Here is a 25923-nt window from a genome sequence, read left to right as displayed (position 1 = left end):
CTACAAAATTTTGGAAAAATTCCCCAAACTATACTTGTACATGTAGATATATCTTGTTCTTTTAGTCATATAAAAGGTCATGTGACTATGATCACACATATATATATATTTATATATACCAAATTTTTTTATCTTGAGAAGAAGAGGATGAATTAAGATTATCTTATGTTACATACAAAAATGCATTTCTTCATTAATGACATTGTTAATTTCTTGATATCAACTAGTATAACTTTGTGCAATTTCTAAGTTCAAAATGTGAATTATTCGTTAGCGGACAAGTACATGCTTCGATAGGATTAAGGAAATTTAATCAACCATCATCTGTTTCTTGTTAGGCAAGTTGAGAATGTAATGTCATCAGCTTATGAAATCATGATGTAAGATAGATAGAGTTACCCCGATCTCTTTGTAAGAGAAAAACAAAAGCTGCGATCAAACAAACAGTTTCACTACGATCTCCTTGGGATCACCAAAAATTCTCTCACTTTACACACACACACTCTCTCTCTCTCTCGCACGAAAATAAACCTTCTTTCCTCTTTAACTAAAGCTGCCTTGTCGCCCTCTATAAATTTTTACTTTTCTAAAACTACCCACGTCGAAAGGGGATTCCCATTCACTCCGCCGTGGGCATATGGGTCATCTCGGCACTCAAAGTGGGGTACCCACACGTGGAGATTGGTATACGCGTGTCAAGAGATGATTGGTGGTGGTGGAGTGCTAAGCAGAAGGGAAGCAAAGGTTAAAAAGAAAGGGCGAAGGGTCCGGTGTTTTTGATTAGCGGATCTCACGGGGATCAGCGAAGGGAGGGGCACACGTGTGCATGCGCGACAGGTTTTGGACATGCTGGCCACCACATCACGTGCGCCTAAAAAGCTTTTTCCTTTTCTTTTTTCTTTTTTGTTTTCATGAAAAATTGAAAAGTTCAACTTGAAAGAAAACCCCCTTCTTCACTCTCCACACTTGTAAACTGTGGCTGGCTTTCAATTTGGTGTGTTTCTTTCTTTCTGTGGCATGCTTTCGGGGCCAGTGCATGTGTTGGACCCACTTTCATCTTCCTACTTCATTTCTTCTTTCTTTCCATTTTTCATTGTTTGAATTTGAACAGAACCATATTCTCTACCATTCCATTCGAAAGACAAAAGAAAGAAAGAAAGACGAGGGGAATACCATAAAGTGAACAGTGCAAAACATTCAAAATCTTATAAGAAATTGCAATGCAAAGATATAAAATTTTGAATTAAAAACAATAATTCATTAATTATATAAGTTAACAAATGATGATATTTTACTATATATGATATATAATTAAGGCACATAGTAACTGGACCTACGCCACCCATCCCAAACCCTATCTCACATTCCCACTTAGGGCAATTCGACTCTCTTTATTACGTTTCAAATACATTTTTTTCAAACACTTAAAACTCTTACTTTTTTGGCATATTCCAACATTATTTTCATAAAAAAATTTTACCTTTTGGTATTAAAATCATGAGACATTAATTTTATAAAGAAAAAGTTTAAAATTTATATTTAATACAATAAAATTAAACATTTTAAAAAATATTCGTAAAAATCAAATAGAGATAAATAATTAAAGAAGAATTATATCTTTAATCACCATGCATATACGAAGTAGTTCAAAATTTATGATTAATCTCATACACGTGAATTATGATGATAGATGTATTCAAAAGTAATTGACAAAAAATAACAGAGGGAAATCAAACTCATCCTTGCTCTTCCCATTTAAGTATACATATTTATTGAGAAAAGAAATCGAATTTAATTTAGAAAAAAATTTTGTTAGTTTAATTATGCACTCTAACGCAGTAATGTTCTGCATAGACATTCGAAGATGAAGGAACACTAAATAAAAAAAAAATTTACGGCCTTGAAAGAATTGAAGTAAAGCTTCTAAATTATACAAAGTGGTACAGTCAAAATTCTCAAGTTTCAAAGAAGTATATTTAACACTACTTGTAAAATTACTCTCCTTTTCACAACTTAACCTTTTGAAGGACATTGTAAAAAGTTGTGTCCTAAATCTGTCGATAATCTAAATTTATTAACATCTAATCATTGTTTGCGAATAAAAACAAAAGAAAAGTACACTTTTCACCCCTCCCCCCTCCCCTCAATCTTGATTTTAAAACCCAAAAAGAATGTTAATCGAGCATCATCATTTTTGTATCAAGAATATCAAAATTATGGGCGATGGATACTTGACAAGTTGCATTCAGAAAAATACAAACCTGACAACTTAAAGTTCTAACAAAACTTCTTAAAGCTTTTTGCCCAATTATTTTACAGCTGCCAAATTATTGAGAAGCACGTAAAGAAATACTAACAAAATTAGAGGCTCAAGTCACCCATGCTTGGAGACAAACGGTTTCTACAACATCAATGATCAGCTTAGTGCATTTCCCTTGACCCGGCATGTAGCCTAGTGTATGGACAGCTATAAAGATTGTCGAGCCAATGATCAAACCAAAGTTGTGGCGGGATCAGCTAGCCCCTAATCCAAAACTGGTCTGCTCTATGCAAAATGGACCCTTAACTAATCTGGTTGGCTTTCTCTGCTTAATCGGGTAAGGTTCCACTGACTTGTGTATGGTTGGTAAGTGACATGCCTCGTCCACACATATGCGTAATTAAGCTGATGATAGCAACGATTCGTTTTTATTTGTCGATGTTACTTTGTTATCTGGGGAACCAAGACGGGTTATCTGCAATAAATAGTGAATGAATCTGCCAAAAATCAGATTAATTTGACTTTGGTAATGACGTCCTGCTTGTTGTTTATATGTAATTTGAAGAATAGAATATGGGAATTTTTTGTGCCTTGATGCATATAAATTAGAATCCTATGTTATCTTTAAGTTAATTATGTCCTCCTCATGTTACCGTTGAGACTAATGACAATATACTTCTAGAATTCAACAAAAAGCACCTAGAAAACTAGAGATGATATATCTAAAATTTTCTCTTTGGAGCTTCAGAGAAAAGAAGTTTGATTGCCAGAAAAAGACAGAGAAAAAATAATTATTTTTAAATGAATTAATTATGACTATTCACCAAAAGGTTACTCTTGAGTTTTGAACTACTAAACATATTTTATTTAAAGTTATCACTATTCTTCAATAATTAATTATTTGATATATTCATGCTTTAAGCTTGTAGGTCTAGATTTCTCGTTATATACTTCACTAAAATCTCTAGACATAGTAACTTGACTGTCAAGTGTAAAGAGATGGTTAACATTAGTTGTAACCACAACCCGATATCCAATGACAAAATTATTTTAGCTTTTTTTTTTTGTAATTACTAGAGTAATAAACTCAGATTTTATAGTGGAGTGAGTTATATATGTTTGTTTTTTAGAAGCCCATGAAACAACACCTTCGCCTAGGGCAAATACCCGTCCAAAGGTTCATTTATTATCACTTGCACTAGTTATTCAACTAACATCGGTGAAACCCTCCAGTTTGCAGAATATTTCATAATATAGTTTGAATTTCGAAATTATTTTAAGATATCATAGGATTTTTCCAATTACTTTTCAATGTTTAGTACGTGGGTCACTTGTGTATCTTGAAAGTTTACAAGTTACATAAGATATGTTGGGTTCAGTACAATACATAGCATATATAGGCTACCAATAATACTAGCATATTTCAATTGAGTAAATCTGCTCTTTCAGGATTTTTCGACAACTTGTGCTAAATATAATATAAAGTGCTCACTTCTTTAATTTCCAAGTGTTTTGTACTTGTTTATAATTTTCTCAACATAATGAAATTTACATCAAGCATAGTCTCCATTATGTTTCTTAACTTTGATCCCTAAGATTGTATCTACTTCACAAAGATTTTTTATTTTAAATTATGAAAATAGATACTTTTAGTTTCATTAATAGCCATCATATTAGTTACAAATATGACCACATTTATTGTCAACACACAAGCAATAATATAACACCATATTCTTTTGTAAACTTAGAATATATATATTTGTCAGCATCGTTGTGCTAAAAATCATGAGATAATGTTACAGAATCAAATTTATCATGTTATTATTTAGGTGTTTGTTTAAGTCCATACAATAATCTAACCAGTTTGCATATTTCCTTTCATTTCTAGGCAAAACAAACTCTTCAGGTTGCTTCATATACACTTTTTCTTATGGTTCACCATTTAAAAATGTTCATTTGATGTACAATTAAATTATAAATTGATGCTAATTAAAGAATGTTCTAATAGATGTTATTCTAGCGATTAGTGCATATAATGTGTCAAAATATTGTATACCCTTTTTTATCTAAATCCTTTTGTAATTAATTTAGTCTTAAAGATTTGAATTGATCCATCTATATTGTACTTTCTTCAAAATACCTGTTTACAACCTATAAATTTTGAAGCAAGAGGTAAATCAACTAACACCAAAGTAATACTTGATAATATTATATCCATTTCTTCATTTATTGTCTCCTTCCAAAAGTTAGCATTTGTTGATGCTATTGTTTCTTTAAAGATTTTTGGATCTTTTCCGACAAATCTGTTCGCCCATTTGACAAAACAATTGTCTTTGCAATCATACTTTGTAGCACCTGAAGCATTCCACCATGCCTTATTGTCTTCTAAGACATTAATTTTAGTTATCACAACAAAATCTTATCTTGGTGTTACAGTTTGCATTTTTCTTCTTAAAAAAACAACATTCTTTCTTGAAAAGACCTTGTTTTTTATAATGGAAATATGCATTCTTATTTCTTGAATTTTTTAGACATTAGCAAAAAGTTCTTTCTTCTTTGTGAATTTGTTGGGTTGTGCTTCCTTCGTTTCATGAACATTTGATACATGAATCTTTTTTCTCATTTCTTGCTATACCATTTTTCAGTTCAAAATTGATTCGCAAGTTTTTCAAGAGATAAAGCTTTTTTATGTTTTAAAGTTCTCTTGAAGTCTTTTCATGATGATGGTAATTTGAGATTATCATGAATCTTTTCAATTTTAGCAAATTGACCTATTACAAATTTATTGTGAACCATCTTACAGTTCATAAAAAAATAGTTGCAACGGCATAATTTTATTCAATATGCAACAATTACGAATTCAGACAATTGATGCAAATCAATTTGACAAAGGAAAGAAAAAGTATTCGGTGATCCAATGAAAAAACCATTTGATTATTTTTTTTATCAACATCAAATCAGTCCAATTTCACCAAATTGAAAGCCATTTCCCTTAATATTCCCTCAAATCGAACTAGTTTCACAATACTTTGATCCAACAACTTGAATGTATTTCTTAACTAAGATTTCATCTTCAAAATGAATTACCTTAAGATTTTTATTTATATGTAATATAAAGAACAGAATCTGGAAAATTGTCTGTGTGTTGATGCGTGAAGATTACAATCCTATAATGTCCTTAAAGTAATTATGACCCCATTATATTGATGCTGACATTAATGGCAATATACCTCTAACACTCAGCAATAGCATCAAAGAAACTATAAAATCTACTAATTGTGGTGAAATTATCGTGGTAAGATAAAAGTTTAAAATAGTTAATAATTTTTTTTACACTGAAATTTAAAATTATTTATCAATAAAAAAAAGGATGAGGGCGTGTTTATATTTTTAATTTAAGAAAAACCCATTGCAATGACATGTTCTTATTGCGGTTTGGAGCAAACTCACCACAATTAGAATTTTTTTATTATAATATTTATAATGTTTGGTATTACAATTGCTGTCAAAGTCAATGATTGTGATGAAAAGCAGCTTGTATCTCAAATGTGAATTACTCTGTCATGCATGTTAGAATCCATGGATCGTTACGATTATTTTTGCCTATAGGGAACTTAAAATAACCCTCTAGCTAGTTGGCCTCAACAAATGGCAACGAATATGATTAGGGTATGGCTACAGAGACATAGTCAACACGAAGGCATGAAGGGGTGGTGTCAGAGCCACCACTCTCAGTAGATCTCATGATTGGTGTCAACTTCCCCCACCTCACCAACCCTATAGAAAATATATGGAAGCATAAAGGCTTTTTCATGGTGGAAAAGGAGATAAAGAATTGAGGTTAATAAATCAAGGAAGATCTTAAATCTTGATTAGATAGTTAATTAATTAATATTTCTTGTGTGAAACTATAAGAAAAGTGATACTCTTTGAAACCAGCATATCGGTGGTTGCATGGCAGATTGCTTTGACAATGTCATCTCTTGATGCTTAGCTATCACTAAACAAAATAGCCGGTCCCCCTATTAATTTTAGCACTGTTTCTGTCTTTTTCTTTTTTCTTTTAATTTAATTTTTGCCAATTCCGTAGGCAAATTAGAGCCTAGAGCACTTTTGACTAGGATAGCCTTTTCTTTTCCTATAGTCGAAGCTAACTCTAAAATTTTGCCTTAAAATATGCAACTTAATTAGTATATGTTATGATAACTTAATTAGGATATCAAACTGTTCAGATTTAGTGGTCCTCTTTAAGTGTATCTTAACATCTTGCTTCTTTTGAATATTTGGAGAAATGGATTTCTTAATTCCACTACCCATTTGCTTTTCTTCAATTTTCAGATAATCAACAAGTACGTACCCTCCTTTTTTTTCATTTTTCTTTTTTTTTTTTGGGGGCTCCTTCTAAAGTTGAAAGGACCTACTACTACTACTACTACTGATTTTAGAAGAAAGAATGCTAATCAAATGTTATCTTTTCTTCTTAATTATAACCAGCAGTTAGCTACGGAGTGATCAGCATATATAGATATTATGGTATGTGCATTTTATATATAGGTTTCCTCTTTCTAAGAACAACAAATTCTTTGCAAACATTGATAGCACACTTCTTCCATCTTAAGTAATCGGTATCTGAGTTTGGGTCTAGCATTTTTTATTTTTGACCCTTTTTTTTAATTTTTATTTTATTATTGATTAAAATTTGAAGCAAATACTCTTTAAAAATTTTGAATAAAGTAGCTTTTAATATATATTTCTTAAATTTAATTTAATAAAACGAACAAAATCAATCAAATCAAGACACTATTTATAAATAAAGGAGGGGATGAAACTTCTACTATTAACCGATGAGCATAACTATAAGCTAATTAACAAAGTGACCGCGTATAAATTGTTTATCTCTTTGTTTTTTTAAAAAAATTTTATAATATGTCGTGATTTTAATTATGTTAAATTTACAATTTTTTTAATTAAGAGAAGGAAAATTTGAATTTATTTTTTTAAAAAAAATTATATATTAATTAATAAATCAAATATTTAAATATTATATTAAATTTACTGTTATCAAGACACGAATTCAAATTTTTATCCGCTTGCCTTGAGTTTCCTTTTACAGGATTCTAGTGATGCAGTTCTTTCAATCCATCAATCACTTCACTATCCCTTGCGATTGAAACATATCTCTAATTTTATTTAAAGTCTTAACGGCAATATTCCCTGCTTTCTATCAAGTACATTTTTAAAGAGGTAAATTTCATTTAAAAAATATGTGTTAATGAAAACAAGAGTTCATAGAAATAGTGATTTTGACGTTTTTCTGTAATGATTTTGGCTTGTGGGGGGTTTTTTTAAAATAAAATCTTTTATCTTAAAAAATAAACTTCTCAATATTTTCAATTCGAACTTTAATTTCACATCTTAACTCAAAACACTCCACAATTTGTTTTTACCTTTATATTGCTTTAAAAGTTAACTTCCTTACCTTTCAAAAAAAAATTCAACTTCCTTAATAACAGAGCTTAATTTCTAAAGTAGGATTTACTTGTTTCTAATTAAATAGTTTAAGAATTAAAATATAAGAGAAATGCTTAAGAATTTAAAAAATATATATAAATTCAAATAGTTCGAAAGCGATACATTAAAAATTGGTATTGTTTACCCACTATATATATATATATATATATATCATTTTTTTTGTCTTTTTCAATTTTGAATTTGGAACGTATAGCACGTCCTTTTAATAATTAAATTAGAATAGAGAGGAGAGTCAAACTTAAACCTCTTTATTACACAATGGACAATAGTATATGTAGCTGCTGATCCCCTTTTAAAACTCATGTATGCAACTAATGCGTTACATGTGCTTATTAGGTGCCTAAGGCAGTGGATAAAATAAATTAATTAACGAAGGGTGAAGAAAGAGGAATGTAAATTGGCAATGTATATATATATGGTTTGAAAATGAGAGGTTTGGGTGTAATATTTTAGGGGAATGGAGAGCATTTTCAACCCTTGCTCATAACTTGGAAGCCAACCAAATTTGACATCAAGGGCTTAGAGGATCAAAGATTAGATCCTTTTGTCCACTGCTTTTGAGACCATGTATCTATCTCCTCTCTTTTCTTTTCCATTAGCCTCGATTTTACCTCCTCCCACTACGCGTACGAAAGCTATATATATGCCGTCACCGGAAAAATATATGCTCCGGCGACAAACTTCACTAAAAATAAAAAAGGAATATTTAAAGTTTCTCTATATATATATATATATATAGAGAGAGAGAGAGAGAGAGCCAAAAAAATGTTAAAAAGCTAGCTATTGATGCATTAACAGTCTCTTTTTGACTAATAACCCCAAGGGAAATAGATGTGTGGTGGTGAGTAGTGTTATGTTGAAGCAATTAAGGACCCACAAATTTGACAGCAAAAGAAAAAGTTTAGTATTTCTTTTCTTTTCTCTTGCCATGGGATGATAGGAGTAGAAAATCTGCCTTTGCTTTTCACCTCATCTAATCTGCTTCACCCTCTCTTTACTAATTGTTTTCCCCTCCCCTTCTCTCTCTCTCGCGTGTGAACAAGGATTTCAGAATCTTCAATCACTTCTGTCTTAGCTACAACTTTATTTTCTTTCTCTTTACACAATGATCATCATGTTCATGCCCTCTCTCTTTCTCAACCATTTCTGCTCACCATCTTTCCTTGCCCTTTCTTTCAAGATCTACCCATGATTGCTCATTGTTTAAGGAAATCAAAGAGAAAAAATTAATCAAACTAAAGTAAAGAAAGAGACTAAATTTAATGGTATACCAAAAGAGAAATATTATTCTTTGATGTAAACCCCCAAACCATTTAACTAATAGAACTAATTAGTACTATATATATATATATATATATATATATATATATATTATTTTTTGCTTTTTGGGAATTACACAATCAAACCATTAGCAATGGCCCGATTAGTATCGAGATGGGTTGTTTCGTACACAGGCAATTCTTCTCGGTACCTTTCAATACCAATAGCTGAAAGATTATCCAATTCAAAGAGGTCGGAACTTGCATAACTTGCTGCGTCTTCTTCGTCGTCGTCTTCACTAGAATCTCCATTGCCATTGCGGACATCTCTCATGTCATACTCTTCCTTCTTTTTCTGGTAACTCTTTAAAAGATCCTTTGCAGCTTCCACGACTCGACGGTTTTCTTCCAAGTTGCGGAACTCAAGCTCTTTGTTGCTTGGTTTTCTAATCATTGACGTTTGATCATTTTCATAGTGAATGCTTTTATGCCCACATGGCCTGGAATCCTCATCAAGAATAACGCTAACAGGACAAAACCTGACCGACCTTTTTGTCCCATTACTGCTTAACTTCCCTCTTGAAGATGGAGTCTTGCTCAAACAGGACCTTGAAAACGAGGAAGCTGAAGAACATGTTGATGATGTTTGCTCGGACTTTAACTTCCTTTCCTCGTACCCTGACGATGAAATCTTTGCCTTCTTGGCATTCCCTGCAGTGAAAAGCGAGTTAAGGAAACTTGCAAGCCGACCACCTGGAGATATCGGCTGCTTAACCTTCTTGAGGTCACTGTAAATCTTCAAGGCCTTGGATTTTGTTCTCACAAAACCTCCTTCATGCTTTGGCTTTTGTGTAGCAGCATGGAAACTGTTTTCAACTTCATGTTGAGGCCTTTCGTATCTCTCGGGCCGAGCTGAGACGCTCGTCCGAATAGGCTTAGGCCTATGAGTAGTGTAATGACTTGACGATGAAGATGATGACCTTGATTTTGCATTATAAAAGGAATCTGATTCCGAGGATGAAAACCCACCACCGCAGCTGGAATCAGAGGAGCTGGAGCTCGAGTTCAACAACACGGGATCAAAGTCATTTCGAGAGTTTCTTTCAGAATCCGCCATGGATTTTCGTCTAATGGCAACCTTGTTATCACAGCTGGCTTTCTTTTCCATCCACTTCTCGATCATGCAAGCACGTTGAAGGCTCGTCATTTCTTCTTCTTTCAATGAACAATTATTGCTGTGCTTCTTCCTCATGGTAGTTTCTCTGTAGAAAATCAGTTCTTCCTCTCCTTTACTACCGTTGGATTCATCAATAGAACGGTAGATAGCATCAAGAAGAGTAGAAGAGAAAGATGGGTTTTCTCTCCTGTTTCGACACCGATCTTCTCTTGGCAGTTTAACCCACATATCCATGGCTTTATAGGCTTAAAAGAAAAAAAAAACAAAAAAGAGAAGAGAAGTTGAGGAATGAGGAGAAACAGAGAATCGAACAGTGGGATATGAATGATATTGTTTGCTCTTTCTTGTCTGCTTCAAAGAGTGTCAAAAGCCGGTTACAAGTGAAAGAGAGAGATTAATGGCAGCAACCATGATTAATTATGCGAAAGAAACAAAGGACATTTTGAAGACAAAGACTGACTCTCTCCCTTTCTCTTTCTCTTCTTTTTTGCTCTCTGCAAAAGAAAGAAAAATTCCTTATGAAATAAAGAAAGCAGACATTTTCATTGATGTGTTCTTGATGGCTTCCAGAGAGAGACACAGGGAAAAAATAAAAGAAAGAGAGAGTAATGAAAGCCAAAAGCCACGCCTGAAGAGAGGAGAGAAACAGAGAAGATGATTTGAGAGAGAGAGAGAGAGAAAGAGAAAGAGAGTGGTTTTTTTTTTTTTCAGTGTGTCTCTCTTTCACAAGCACTTATAAATCCTTACACACACTTGGGCAAGTGGGTCCTAGCTGGAACCAATGCCAGGGTGGAATGATGATGTGGCAAATAAACTAATAATTTAATTAGCTCAACCTTTTGGCCTTAATTAATTAATTAAGTTGTTAATTAATCACACCTTCTTTTCTAAACTGTTATACACACATTTTGCCCTCTCCCCTCCTCACATGAAGTGACCTAAGATCCTTGCTTTTCCTTGCAAAAGATAAAGATCAAAAGGAAAGAAAGATAAACTCATTAATGTGCATGATGATTGTGTGCATAGAGAAGCTGTTGATACTAACAGCAAAGCCAAGATTGATCTGGGTCCATTGGATTTCTTTCTTCTTCTTTTTTTGCCCCTTTAATTAATGTATAGTATTAGAATAATAGTTCAACCTTTGAAAATAGAAATTATCAGGTACGGGAAATTACATGACAATTATTCAAAATCTATCCAGCTATATACACTTAAAGAGTTTTTTGTCCTAAGGTACAGACTAGTAGTCTTGTTCAACTTTCAAACTCTGCAGCCAAGCAGGATACTATATAGATTTGGGGCAATTATGTTGTGAAGAATTATTGTCAAAGCTGAGTATTAATTTTTGTTCTTCCCTCCACAGTCAACTAATGCGGCTCATAACGATAGTTTGACCTTGGAAAAAGAGTCTGAAACAATCTGATGAACAGCAATAATGCTGTGCCCATCGGTATTATAATCACCAGAGAGTTGATTCGAACATATGAAGGTGTTGCTTCACTGGGGGGATTGGTTTGAAGACTCAACAGCACTAGAGGGTCAACATCAGAGGCCAATTCCCTATATTTCATGTTTACAGACCTTATTTATTAAGAACTTTGTAGACGCTAGTCATTTTCCAGCTGGTTCAATTCATGTTCTTAATTTTTATTTATTTTTTTGTCACGTTTAAAATACTTCCAATATCAATGAAGATTTTAATAATGTATTTGTCAATACAGTTATGGGTATTATTATAGTAATAAAAAGAATGTTGTTATTGATAACTCTGTCTATAAGCCTGAATTGTTAGAATCGTGAACGTTTATCCGATGTGTTAAAAGCTTTGATATCTGAAACTGTTTTCCATGAAACTTGTATAGGAAAAGAAGCAAATGGAGAGGAGGAATGACCTTGTTCTGATTTACGGTAATATAATATTACCGTGATGGCCGGCATATATATAACCTTTTTATGATGATATGCTAAGCCCATTTCTGTAGCAAATCAGCAATATAATTATGCAGTTGATATGGTGAACAGGGAATGAACATTAAAGCATAATTAGTTTATGATATCATAATATATACAAAGATGATCACCATTTTATGACCCTTAAGCAGTGAACATGGATTATAATTATGTGGTTGATATAGTCAACATTGTCTTAATTTCACTAATTGACAAAACAGTCCATTTCATTAGCAATTAAGGAAAATCATAAATCATGTTTTCTTTCTGTTATTGGCAGCTTTGTCTTAAATTATAAATTGTCACCATTTGTCCTATACTGGTGGGCTACTCTTGGCCTTTTATGCATGTTAAATTTGCTGCCAGTTCCTAGCAACCCAACAATGAGCATTTCCCATTAGATGGTAGGCAATGTGCTTTTCAATTATTGCTCTTGAAAATCATAATCTCTGCTAGATTTTTTTTTTTTTTTTTTAGAATCTGCTACATGTTCTTTCTTTTCTCTCATGGAAACCATTAGCCTTTTAGATAACCATGGGATTATAATTAGAAGCTTAGCTTAGCAAATGATGATTGCCATTTAAGTTAGTGCCAAATTAGTCAACTGTCTGTTTTCCTTCCTTAAGATTAATTATTCTCAATGAGATAAGGTTCATATAGATCAGCACAAGTCAGAATCCTCTGTACTGACACACTGTATATATTCATACATATGTACATTTACACATGCATGCGTGCATGCCCAATCAGATTCATAGCCGGATAGCAACTTGGTGCATGCCTGGCTAGTGGCAGACCTTGGATGAGCTGTTGAGATGATTCATGCACAGGATTTTTTTCCTTAAGAGTGCCCATCCCTGCAAATGTAAGTATATATGTAACAGCTTTAAACTATAGTCTATATATCCCTTAAAGATATGGGAAATTTGGTTACATACAGAAAGGGGATTCTATTCAATTTCTCTAGGCAAAAATCTTTTGTTTGTTGAGAAATTAATTTGGGAGATGAGCATGTTCTATGTGGGGATGGTGCTTATTTGTACAATGATTACGCTCGTGGCTCCTAAACTTTATGAAGAGGGGCAAAGAGGGTGGCTATAGCTAGCCAATACAAAGCGCAAAGCAATTAAATTATGTGATTTGATAAATCTAAGAAAGGATTAGGACAAAAGAATGAGTGTGAAGAAAGAGAAAAGAAAAGGAAAGATTAGATTAGCTAAGATAACAATAATAATAAGAAACTGTAAAGAAAAGGTCCCAATGAAAGCAACATGCGTGCGCATTGCTTCTCATCCCCTTTTCCTCTCTCTTTCCCTCTATCTTCCCTTCAAACTCACGAAATTTCTGCCATTCATTATAGTATTGGATCGCATCTTTGCATATCACATCATCAAGTTTCGATATATATACACATATATATATACACATACATATATATATATATATAAATTAATCCATTAGGTAGCAAAGCGCTATGCTTGCCATATATGCACAAATATGCAATTGCTAAGCATGAATATTTTAAACATAAATTAGTACAAACGTTTGGCTTAGACATCATATACTTTCCTTCGAGAGGATATAAATTCCATAAATACTCTTAAGATTGAATCTCTGAAGTCCTGCCTGTGAAGGTAGCTATATATCCCTAATCGTTTTAGAAAGAAAATATTTATCATCCAATTTCAATTAAAGTACTCATTGTTCTGCCTTTGTCACTAGTATTATGGACCAATGAAATAGGCTTTAGAATTATTATGTGGTCACCATCAAGTTTCAACACAAGTATAGGTATTTTCCCTATAGTTCTAAAGCAACGAGAGGTATAATGGTCCTTTATGGAATATGGGAATGCAGAGACCGAAGGGAGGTTTAGTCTCTCAGAGATCGTACTATGGATTAGGTCTGTGCAAAAAGGTCGAGAGATTCCTTTCAGGTCATGGGGCTGGTGTGAGTAATATGAAAGACGAGATTCCATTCAGATCAATGAATACCAATTTTTTGGGGACCCAAAACCCAACTATATGTTCATTGACATGCCCTAACAAGGAAAAAGTTCCTTACCCCCATTTCCCACTCCCATCATCCCACCAAAGAATGTATCAAAAGATATTCCCCGGTAGATGTAGACTCCAGCCTCCACCATCCCCCTTAGAGTTGACAGATCACAATACAATGTTTCCTAGCTAGCTCCTAAGTTGGAATGTCTATATATGGTCAACTATATATGATCTGAATTACAGAATTTGTTTGCTAGTACATAATTAAATTGTCCTAACGCAAATTCACTTGACAAAGTCATCACTAGATTAATCTGACCAAGAGTATAATGATCCATGAGCATATATATGCAGATGTACTATGAAGATTATTGGTAGCTTTTCTTTTCGAGATCGGAAAATTATACATTTCACATAGAAACAATTTTAACAGTTCAAATCAAACCCAAAACATGTAAACTTATATTTTATCGTCTAAGTCCACCTCTCTCTTTTCTTCTTTTTTCATACTCATAAGTACTATACACGCATGCGTATAATATATATATATATATATCATAGATTGAATATTAAAGACTTCGAAAAGTAAAGAAGTAGTTGTTGCACATCATATACTTGATGGGTGCAGCCTTAGCATGACTCACGTATAAGAGATGGTGGTGGCCTGATCATTTCGATGGCTAATTTTGCGCTAGGATTGTTGTTTTTGGTGGCTTTCGAAATGGATGCGAATTCATTAATGATCATCAATTACAAGAAGAAAAGATGGTGCCTCGTGGCCACAACTAAAACCCTGTATACTTGGAAAGGATGGTTTTGAAGGACCATGTATTTCCATCATTTCCTTTGGATCTTCATTTCTGGTGTGGGTCACGCTGCACCCTTTGCTCTAATCGAAACCCTAGACTGATCGCTTTGCCCCATCCTTAACCCCCTTTTTTAGCTTAATGCCAAGCCTACTGATAAAGCCACCTATTATTTCTTGATAAATAACTCACGGCTCCATTACTCTACGGTGCTATTTCATGAGTTAAAATACTCAGCAAATAGTGAAAAATAAATGACGAGAGAACGGCAAGAAGGAGGAAAATGAGAAAAAAGAGATTCAACCATAACTTTTTAAGCATGGAATATATACACTTAATATTGTATCAAACATCGGACGTTACCTTGAGATAAGACTTCGTCAAATCTAATATTTCTTTTGTTTAATTATTATTATTGTTATTATTATATTATAAACTAAGATTCCATATATTAAACTACTCCTTGAAATTTGTGGTTGCTTTTATAAGTTTAAGAGAGGTGATGTATTTTGAGAGGGTTATGGTAGCATGATGTGGCTGGCTTGCAAATTATTGTTTGCCACGCTTTAATGTTTCTGTAAGGTTGCACTGCTTCTTATTATTGCTTTAGGACGCCGGTGGTGACTATACGTGGCTTGCAAAGGTCTGTTATCTTCTTTTTTCTTTTCCTTTTATTGATTCAATCAGGCTGGGTTCAAAGATTAGAAACACAAAATGAACATTGAATTTTAGTTTCAGATTTTATGTGGATTTGATGAGGAGAAATTTACCGAGTATTTTACTGTATATTTTCCATGCATTAATGTAACTAACACATTAGCATCACATGCCAGCACAAGCAATTACAATCAATTGGATTAACCATCGTGAAGTTTTGATCAATTTTGACAGACTCATTATAGATGCTAAATCAATTCAAGTGGCTCATAATCTTAACATGCTAAACCCTAATATTAAGAACTTGGCATTAATTAAAGTGAGGAAAGCAAGGGGTTAGCATTGTGCAACCCATCATGATGCAGTAGCGAGGGTGTAAAGTAATCGAGTAGGAGGCCTCTAAGCATAGGGCAAAAATCATTCCATTAGCCCAAAAAGAAAAGAAAAAAAAAACAATCTTTGAAATTTTGGTTTAACTTAATCAACAATGGAAGAATAAGGGTTGTGTAGGGAGTGGGAAAGGGCTACCTGGGCGTACGGAAAGCTTGGTAAGAGCAATAAAAAAGGATTGGTCAATCAAAAATCTTAAAGCATTCAAATCACTGCATAATATGGAATTATAAATAAGCACGAGCACCAATGATTATCTGCTTAATGCCTCAATCAAACTTTTGAGGATATATGCCATTCACACGTGAAACACTGGCGGACACCGTCCATCACGTGCAACTGTCTCCTTTTTCCTTCCAAATATAAGATGGAAGATTGACATACGACAAGCTATTAAATGGTAAAATAGTAAATATCTAAAAACACATTTTTTAACTATTAAATACTTAAATTGATAGAAAGTGTGTTTTTTCATGAGTTTTAAAACTGATGTCGTACATGTAGAGGTAATTAGATAAAGAGCAGGAGCCAGGAAAAGAAAATTATGTAAATATAAATGCATCTCAAAAACAAGATGTAAAGTTAGAAGACAAGTCAGGGTGTTAGTGCAAGAATTTGAATCCACATGAAAGAAAGAGAGGGAGGCATTGGTAGGAGATAAAGCATAAAGGAAGGATTATTCGTCCAGGAAAGAAAAAGAAGAAAGGGAGGCTTCGTGCTTAGTCTTAAATGGGCATTGGGTGATCCTTGTAAGACCAACAAACAGCGCTGAGAGAAAAGCCAGGGGGGCAGGCAATGGGGCATCAAACATAGAAAGGCGAATGTGTTTGGCGATCCCGAGGAAGAAAGCACCCTACACCTACCTCTGTACACACACAACAAAGCCACCCACAAGGATTCCTCAGCCTGCTTTCCCTTTTTCCCTCTAAATACACAAAGGCGAGCCAACATGATCAAAAACATAACCTCTGATGCAACAGCAATGATGCAATCTTGCAACCCTTCAATAATAATATTAATAAACAAAAAGGATGAAAGAAACAAAGGCACATGCGTGGATCCACCACAGACTGGTACGTCACTGAAACATGAAAGACCAAAAGAGAAAGCTTAAGTGATTGAGTGCAGTGGGTAGTAAGTAACAAGTTCTGAATTGTTCTGTTTAATCATTCAAGCTGCATACAAATCCCACAAAAGTACTTCCTATGCTAATAGACCAAGTAAATCGAGACCCATTTTGGCAGCTAGACTAGCATGATTGGTCAGACCTACAAGATAAGGTCCAAAAAGCAAATGGCAGAGCTAGACAAACAATTGTATAGTTTATATGAAATCCTTCGAGGAAAATTGTTATACTTGCCAACATTTCTTTCCACAAAATCCTTCAACTCGGATCACATTTGGTTTCTGATTACACAATATGCAGTCATTTTATCTCTTCTATATTAATCTTTCCAATTTAATTAACAAAGATAGGCTGGACAGCACCTAAGCTGCTATCGGTGGCTTAGTGCAATTTAATAAAAACAGCCGGAAGAAAACAAGACGAGATTAAACACCAATTATGCATTCAATTAAAAAGATTGTGGGTTATTTCACAAAGAAAACTTTAAACTTTCTATAGCTACTTCACTCCCTTACAAGCGAAAGGGTTAGCTTGATGCTATTCAGAAGTTTGTTGTCCAGTTAAGATGACCCAATTGAGGTTGTTGGTAAGCACCTACTTGAGCCCCAGGAGCAGCTGGAGCAACCCCAACACCAACATTAGCACCCATAGCAGGGCCTAGATGTGGATTTGCCATTGCAGCAGGCTGTGGAGGAGGATGATACAACCCCGGGAATTGCATGTGAGAAGATTGTGCTGCAGCAGCATTAAAAGAAGCATGGCCTGTGTGAGATGGCATATAACCATGAGGTGTTTGTGGCATATTGTAGTATGGAGCAGACTGCAAGCCTGGTAGCTCCCTCGGGTTCTGAATCCAGAGATCTGATGTATCAGCCTGTCACATGCAAATGCAGTAAGCAAAGAGACTATGATTGACAATCAAACTAGCCAACTGAATAAAAACTATACACAGCAAGGACAAAAGAACATTTCAAACCAAAGAAACACATGCAGAATAACAGAAACTCATGGTGTGTGAAACACGCAAAGATATATCACACTGTAAAGGGCAATAATCAAATTGCACCTCCAACAGGCACAATTTTGATATCATGACTCCTAAATAAAAAGTCAATGCTCAACTAAATTTAAAATTCAAACTGCAAAACTCATGGGTGAGATCCTCTCTACTACTTCCCAATATATTCTTCCTCATCATTCACGTGTGTCAGACCCAGTCATTGACTGTGAACTGCACAGATATGAACAGTGACTATGGGTGCATGGAAAGTAACGGACAAGAGCCCAATCCAAAAATGAATAACCTGACTCCATAAATAGCATTAAGCAGTCTATGATTGTGATATTTCAGGGTTCAATCTAATTTGGCTACAAACAAAGAGGTCAATCACTTGAAAAACTTTGAAAAATTAGACATATCCTAGCTATTTATCTGTGCATAACGTGCTTTACTTTTTTCTCACTAGTCGGAACCTTTTTTGGGCAGATAAGTAGTCACCATGTTGCTCTCACAAACTGAATAAACTGCCATCCCAAAAGCAGATACAACAGGCCATTAAATAACCCTCAAGTCACTGACACTAATGGCTCGATATTTATTTTATTGGCTCATATTCTACTGGCTATTAGAGCGAAGAACATTTTTTACCTGTTGATTTGGAACATAAATATTGCCATCTTTATATTTGATCCGAGATGAATCTTCAAGACCTGTTGGATTCCCAACTACACCAGGAGCATTGATTGCATACCCAGATGGACTGGTAAAATTTCCAAACCCAGTAGGACTACCAGCAGGAACTGGCTTGAACTGCTGAATCCCGTACTTGAGGCCATTCGCATTAAGATGAGAACTACCTCCTGGCATCAGCACGTAGCTGCTACCATTCGATGGGTGTGGATAGGCAGGGTTACTGGAATAACCTGGCATCGCCATCTGTGGTAGATAAATCGGGGAGACAAACTGACGATACGGCATAATATTAGCAAAATGGGACACATGAACTTGTGGATACATCTGTGCTACTGGTGGTTGTTGCTGCTGCATCATTGGTATTGTTGATGCAGGGACATTTGCAGTATGCGCACTTAAGGCCTACAATTATCATTTAGAATTTGCATCAAATTGAGGTGATAAAAATAAACAAACAAGCCTTTCTAAAATGAATTCTGATTCTTAAATGCATGTAACGGCACTAACCTCCTGAGGGGATGGTAGACCTTGTCCTCTCGCAGTTTCATCTATTGGGGGTCTGAAATATGGTAAATCATAACCAGTTTGCGGATCATATGCCTGCTATCAAGCCAACACCACATCAGAACATTCCATTCAAGAAGCAAACAAATAAAAAAAGGTATTTATTCCAAAATTCAAATTTGCTTTATATCAGTTTCACTGACTAATAAATTTCATAAATACCCATTTGGGCAAGATCAGGTGTTATTCATAAGATTCAACATACCGAAAAACTAGGTAACTCAGGAGGATCTTGCTGCTTTTGTGACTCTGAAGGAGCATACGATGGACTGTTGTCCTGAACCAATCCAATATCGGCATAACTGTCCAAATTCTGAGGACTTGAAGTGTCTTTCGTATCAGGCAATTGATGTTCAGAAGCAGTACCAGAGAGTGGAGAATCAGATCCCGAATTTCCAATTTGATCATCTAAAATCTCAATGGGCTTGCCACCAGCAGCATCATCACTGGAAGTATCGGGAGCAGACACAGACAAACTGCTTAGATCAAATACAAGTAGAACAACATCAGAAAGAGGTCTTGACTCAACAACAAAATGTTAACTTTAGAGTTCAGACTCTACCAAATGTAAGCAATTACTTGGGAGAAAAGACCAACCTTGCAGCAGATTCCCCATTTGAGTCTTCTGCAACACCAGTGGCTTGAAAACCCGGCACAAAATTCCTTAAAGAATCAAATTCCACTCCAAAGCTGCCGAAAGTAAGTCTACAGCGATCATTCTCTGGGACACGAATGTGCTGTGCTATGATAACGTTCTCATTTTCGTAGATATTTACTTGCGAAAACTTATCTTGCAATTTAGCTGTTTCTGAATCCAAGCCCTTGGCATCATCAGCAGGAGGTGAAGCAGACTTTTTAGGTGTTCCAATAACTCCAGGATTATTAACACTTGATTTTTGGCTCAATTTTGGTTTCCACTCTTTATTATGTTGGTTAGCTGCATCAAATATGCATGATAAACTCTCCCATAAACTTAACAAACAAGTTCAAGTTAAGTGCTATAATAAGTACAAGCTATTGACAGCCATTTGTTAAAATAGCAGTTTAAAGTGATAAAATTATACCTAATTTGATCAATGAAAGGATGAAAAGCACTACAATAAGAAGCTTCTAACATAACATGAAGAGGCATTGACTTGATATCTAATACTATCACTACTTAACTGTGTCTCACATTCATACGTATTTAAACTCAATAGACATAGAAGTTCCTCACACTTTCAAGAAGCTTAAAATAATTAATGACTAATCATCATTAAGTTTAAAGAAACTGCACTTGGGTTCTTTTTAACACAACAGAAACATATTTGCAAAAAAATTAATAGTAATAATAATAACAGAAAGGCATCAAAGCCACATGATACAGCAATAACCAGCACATAATTAGTTAAGTTTTTCTTGAGATTCGTTTTCCTCTAGTATTTTGTAAACACACGTTATATGAAAACTGTTATTGTATATACAAGTGAAAAAATACCCAGGATAACAGTTTTAAAAAAATATATAATCATATCAAACCTACACCTTGACCAACACAAAGGACAGCTTATGAGATGGATGCTCATAGTTGAGAGGAAGTACCTTTTTGATGACCTAAAGCCTGTTGATTTTGCCTGCTCCCATACTGATTGCTCAGGAATGACCTGCTTCCAGAAATTCCAGGCATGATCGATTCAGTTGCACTAGTATGACTGAGCTGGTCTGCTCTAGAAATTGAAGGAAAAGATCGAAATGCCTCTGATGAATTATCCCTCCCTACAAGTGAATTGGAGAGAGAACCACTTGATCCAGATGAATCTTTGACAGCATTTTCAGAAGGCTGACGGCGAACACCCACAACCCCAACTTCACGCTTAATAGCACCAACAGCACCAGAGGATCTCGAATCAGGAGAAGGCACATGAACAGGATCTGTAGAGGAGGAATAAACCCCAACAACTGAGCTGCTTGATGATTGAGTGGCAGCATGTGCTTGAGAATTATTGGGCTTCACTGCCTGTGACCGCGAAACAGCATTAGGAATAAAATTTCGCTTTTCCTCTGATATTTCTTTCCTATCAATACCACTTGAATTTGCATCACGAGCATGTCTCGTTTGTGAACTGGATGGTCCATTAGAAGTTTGAGATAAACTCCGAGAACTAAAGGGTCTCTGATTGCTTGATGTTCCTGTGGAGCTGCAGAATGGTAATAAAAAAAGAATACTCAGTGCATGTGATTTCACGAGGTCTACAACATCAGTAAATATAGGCATAAAAGAATAAACAAAGCTTACGGTTCAGCAAAAAAAAGGCTAGAGTGGAATGGCAAATAAATAACTACCAAATAAACATTACCCCTTTTCAGCAACATTCACAGGCACTTGCTCATTTGCAGAGGTTGAACATTGTGAGAAAGGAGTCTTCATATCTTTATTTGCATTTTGGTTAACTCTGTTGTCCCTCACAATACGAAACTCTCTGTTGACTCCTGCATCTAGTAAGGAACTATCCATTAAATAGCAGAAAAAGGTTAAAAACGCCTCATTATAGTCAATAATCAGTAGCTGACGACGTTATGTAGAAGTAGATGGTAAACAATGCAACAAAAGAACTGTTCTTCTATACATGAGAAAAATTAACACACATTACATGTATAAAATTTATACAAACTACGGAAAAAAACACCTTAAACTGTGGGATTGAATGGAAGGATGGAAATCCAATACTTAAATTATAAAAGCCTTCCAGATTTTGGTAAATGAATAATAAAGAAAAATATATATATATATCTGATGAAGTTGAGTACAAGAGTACCAAGAAAATCTCACCAGATCAGCATATTGCACAAATTGCAAAACCAAGACATTAGACATCAATATACAATGACTATTATACAATAGTGCAAATCATTACAATCACCAATTTCTCCATTATCCATCTTCATCCACAATATTAAAATCAACTTTTTAGTCAATTAACAACGAAGGAAATCATTAAAGACACTTAAGAGTTCCTAACTTTAATATTCACTCCTTGATCATGAGGCAGAATAGTGTTTAGCTAGAAGAGAATACATAATCAAGCATTACTCGCCAATAAAGTTCAAATCGTTAAACACGTTATCTTAATGAATTACCCGGCAAAGTATTGCGAGTATAGCTTCCTCTTCGAGAACCACGTTCAGGATATGGACGAAATTTCATCCCTTGACCAACATTCTCAGAACGTTTTCTTGAATCCAAGGAAACTTTGTACTCAATGCTCTATCATAATAAAATGTCAAATCAGAACAAGTTTTTCACATCTGTGCATTACCTATCTAAAGGGCTCACATTTCAAGATATTATATTTAATAGGAATTCAAGGCATCGACATTTTCTCAATTACTAAGGATACAAGATCAATCAAATATGTAAGTATCACAGGATACATTAATAGCAGAATAATATAAATGATTAAAACTTCGTGAACAGAGGCAACTATCAAATACTGAAAATGTGTGCAAATCAACAAATAAGCTAATATAAAAGTGTGCTCTACTTACCACATGTGATGTTGAAAAACAACCCTCTATTGCTAAGAAAGCAACGAAATGCACAAAAAGATTTGCCAAAAACCATATTAGGATACTAAACAAGATTATACCTCTTTCTTCCGGTCTCTTTTTCTCCTTACTTCATGAAAAGTATCTGAGAACAAAGAATGAGAATAAATATAAATAAGAAACATTTACAGAGTACATTTAAAATATCATCTAAACAAAATAGGAAACTGAAGCCACAACATAACCAGAAGGACAAAAGAAATTATCAACTTTTGAGAACTCATACAGCACTCCACAACTTCTATTGAACAATTTACCAGTTCGATGAAAGTTTCCCAAACAATACAAGACATGACCAATCCCCTCTTAACATCATATGTGCGTGAACCAACCACGTTCACAACTTCACCATGCATGGCACGGACATAACCAGTAGACAGACATAATCCTCAAGTCTATCCAATGTATAATGCCGAAAGCGAGAAATCAGCTCAGAAACAAGCCAATGAGGATCATAATGCCAATTTTATGACATACAAAGATAAGCTGCTTACTTGTCATGCATCAAATCACTGAGATTGTAAGAAAGTAAAGCAATTACAAAAACACGATACCTTTTTGTGCTGTCTCTATCTATAGGATTCAATAAACTAAATAAATCAATCAACCTTGAAAAGCATAGATTTTTATTCTTGGCTTGTGCTAATCAAATTTAATGTATTATCCCGCCTCCCCCCACCCCCACCCCCCCACCAACTATATCTGAGCAACCAAACTAAGTTTTAGCAAAAATTGATTGATGGTTTATCAGCAGGCTCAACACAAACCCACCAAGGCAAAATGCACCTAGCATAACAAAAAGAAGAATCAATACCCAATCTTTGAGACTCAGTAAAATGCACCTACTATAATGCAAAGATGAGCACCATGGCAAAGCAAATGAAAACGAGTATCATCAAACGGGCAAAAACTACATTATCAGCAAGCCAAAACATCCAGCAATAATCATCACGCCCTAAACCTCCTCCATAAAACAATAATAAACTTTCACACACCAAACCAATACAAATTAAAATAACTCAATACCTTAGTAACAAACCCAAAAAAAAAAAATACACACACACACACAACTTGAACCAGAACAATCCTAAGTTATTGACCTCAAACTCCCGACACTTAACACCACTGCAGAGCAAGCAAAACTCACTTCCCAAAGCACCAAAACAAAACATAGAACACCATAAGAACAGGCAACAGCAACAGGATGAAAAAAGGGGGTTTTAGGAAAAAAGTTGACCTTGATGAAGCAATTTCTGGGTAGTTTCATTAGGATCCATGTTGGCCTCTTTCAAGGCAACATAAATATCAGCATCAGAGTGATTGCCAACTATTTCCTTAATTGACTGTATTGTCTGCCTCACTGGCGCTGAGATATCTCCTTCGATTCTTGCCCCACTTACCATCTCTCTCCCTCTCTCTCTGTTTCAAAACACTCCAAAAAAAAAGAAAAAGAAGAAAACTTTCACTTTCCGCACCAATATTTTTTTTTAAATAAAAAAACCCAGTTTGATCATCCAAATTCTATTCTGAATATAAAGAGGGTTTCTTTGATTATTGCTATATTATTAATACCCTTTAAAAGAGAAGAGCTAGGGTTTGCATTTAGATAGATGGTGAAGAACGGCTTTACAGGGAGAGAGAAAGAGGTTTGGGAGCGAGGGTTTTGAAAACGTTTTTACTTGGGAAAAAAATTCCGAATTGGGGATCTGCTTAATGACTGATCTGCCCCCTTCCAATTTTGTATATTTTCTGTATTGCCCTTTGATGAACAACCATTTCCTTTTCTGTGGTTTTGTTTGGTATGAAAGCAAATTAAAGATTGCTGATTTAGAGGAAATAATTATTAGGAAAACCTTGGAACTATTTTGCCCTAATTAGCGTTTTCCTTGTAGGAAAGGAATAATCCTTAGTAATTTTTGTACACTAATTAAGTTATCATTGTCAATCATGTCCATGATTATAGACCATGTGTTCTTTATGATTTGCTGCATTACTTACATTTTCCATGATCATCAGTTACTAATCATATTCTTATTTTCATCCTTTATTGTTAAAAATAAATAAAAGAAAAACGTTACAGCTGCAATTGTTTGGAAGGAAAGAGAAGAAAAACCAAAAAGCAGGGGTGGTATTGGGATTGGCTTTGTACCAGAGGCTTCTTTACCATTTGTATTTTTGCTTTGAGTTATAGAGACTAGAGAAAGAAATAAAAGCGATGGAGTTGGAAATTTTTTCTTCTGTAAAAGCCAAAGGCCATTGGAAAATTGGCAACGAGACGTGGACTAGCAGGGGACTACAGGACCAGTAGAGGGCCATTTTCAAAATTTTGAGCCTTGCGTCACCACATCATTTGTTTTTACATTAAGAAAGCAATTTAAAGCAAATGAACATCATGATGGATGAATCAATGCACTACTCATTTCCAACACTATTAAATGATTCATCTATTATGAGTAATTTTTAATTCAATTTTTTTTTAATTTTCAAAAAGTAAGAAATTTTCGATTTAGATTTTACGAAAAGTACGCAATGTGTTTTCTTTATTTCAGTAATGAACATAGTAAAGTCAATTTTATTGTAAAATTAAATAATAAAAAACCTGTTAAACAAATTAACCGATAAACAATGTATGAATTAATAATCTTATTAATTTTATTTTAAATTTATATTCAAAAGGCATGTTAGTACAATAAATTTATTTTTCCAAAAAATAAAATCTAAAACGGATCACAATTCAACGCTCCCTAGGCTTTCATAGCATAGAAAAGATGGCCCGTGGCATCGCATTGCAACAATGAAAGCCTAATGGACCCTATTGTAGGCCCATCCAGGTTATGGGCCAGAAATAAAAAATTGTTTTGGTGTAGGCTAGCAAGTGGTTTTCACCTCGAAGCTTTTTCGACTGAAGATGTAAAATGGGATTT

At 34.5% G+C, this 25923-nt stretch overlaps 2 protein-coding genes across 5 annotated transcripts; both read right to left on the bottom strand.

Moving 5' to 3' along the window:
- LOC18596199 (protein BIG GRAIN 1-like A) lies at positions 9061-10891 on the bottom strand. The gene has a single exon (XM_018122576.1). It carries the CDS (start codon positions 10460-10462, stop codon positions 9185-9187), a length of 1278 nt encoding a protein of 425 aa, XP_017978065.1. The 5' UTR covers positions 10463-10891; the 3' UTR covers positions 9061-9184.
- Positions 17580-24648, bottom strand: LOC18596198. Of its 4 annotated transcripts, none has more exons than XM_007024523.2 (10): positions 24237-24648; positions 23041-23084; positions 22532-22658; positions 21751-21889; positions 20996-21591; positions 20012-20351; positions 19620-19890; positions 19358-19453; positions 18806-19252; positions 17580-18031 (listed from the first exon to the last, which is right to left on the bottom strand). In XM_007024523.2, the coding sequence occupies exons 1-10, from the start codon at positions 24400-24402 to the stop codon at positions 17699-17701; spliced, it is 2559 nt and encodes an 852-aa protein (XP_007024585.2). In that variant the 5' UTR covers positions 24403-24648; the 3' UTR covers positions 17580-17698. The 4 variants fall into 4 exon arrangements, with proteins under 4 accessions (XP_007024585.2, XP_007024586.2, XP_007024588.2 ...); XM_007024524.2 differs by having other exon boundaries at positions 19358-19450; XM_007024526.2 differs by having other exon boundaries at positions 19620-19860.

Source organism: Theobroma cacao, chromosome 6, assembly GCF_000208745.1.
Source record: "Theobroma cacao cultivar B97-61/B2 chromosome 6, Criollo_cocoa_genome_V2, whole genome shotgun sequence".
In the NCBI taxonomy this organism is placed as follows: domain Eukaryota; kingdom Viridiplantae; phylum Streptophyta; class Magnoliopsida; order Malvales; family Malvaceae; genus Theobroma; species Theobroma cacao.
The sequence above is the reverse complement of the archived record's forward strand: the minus strand, read 5'-3'. Positions and strand labels throughout refer to the sequence as shown.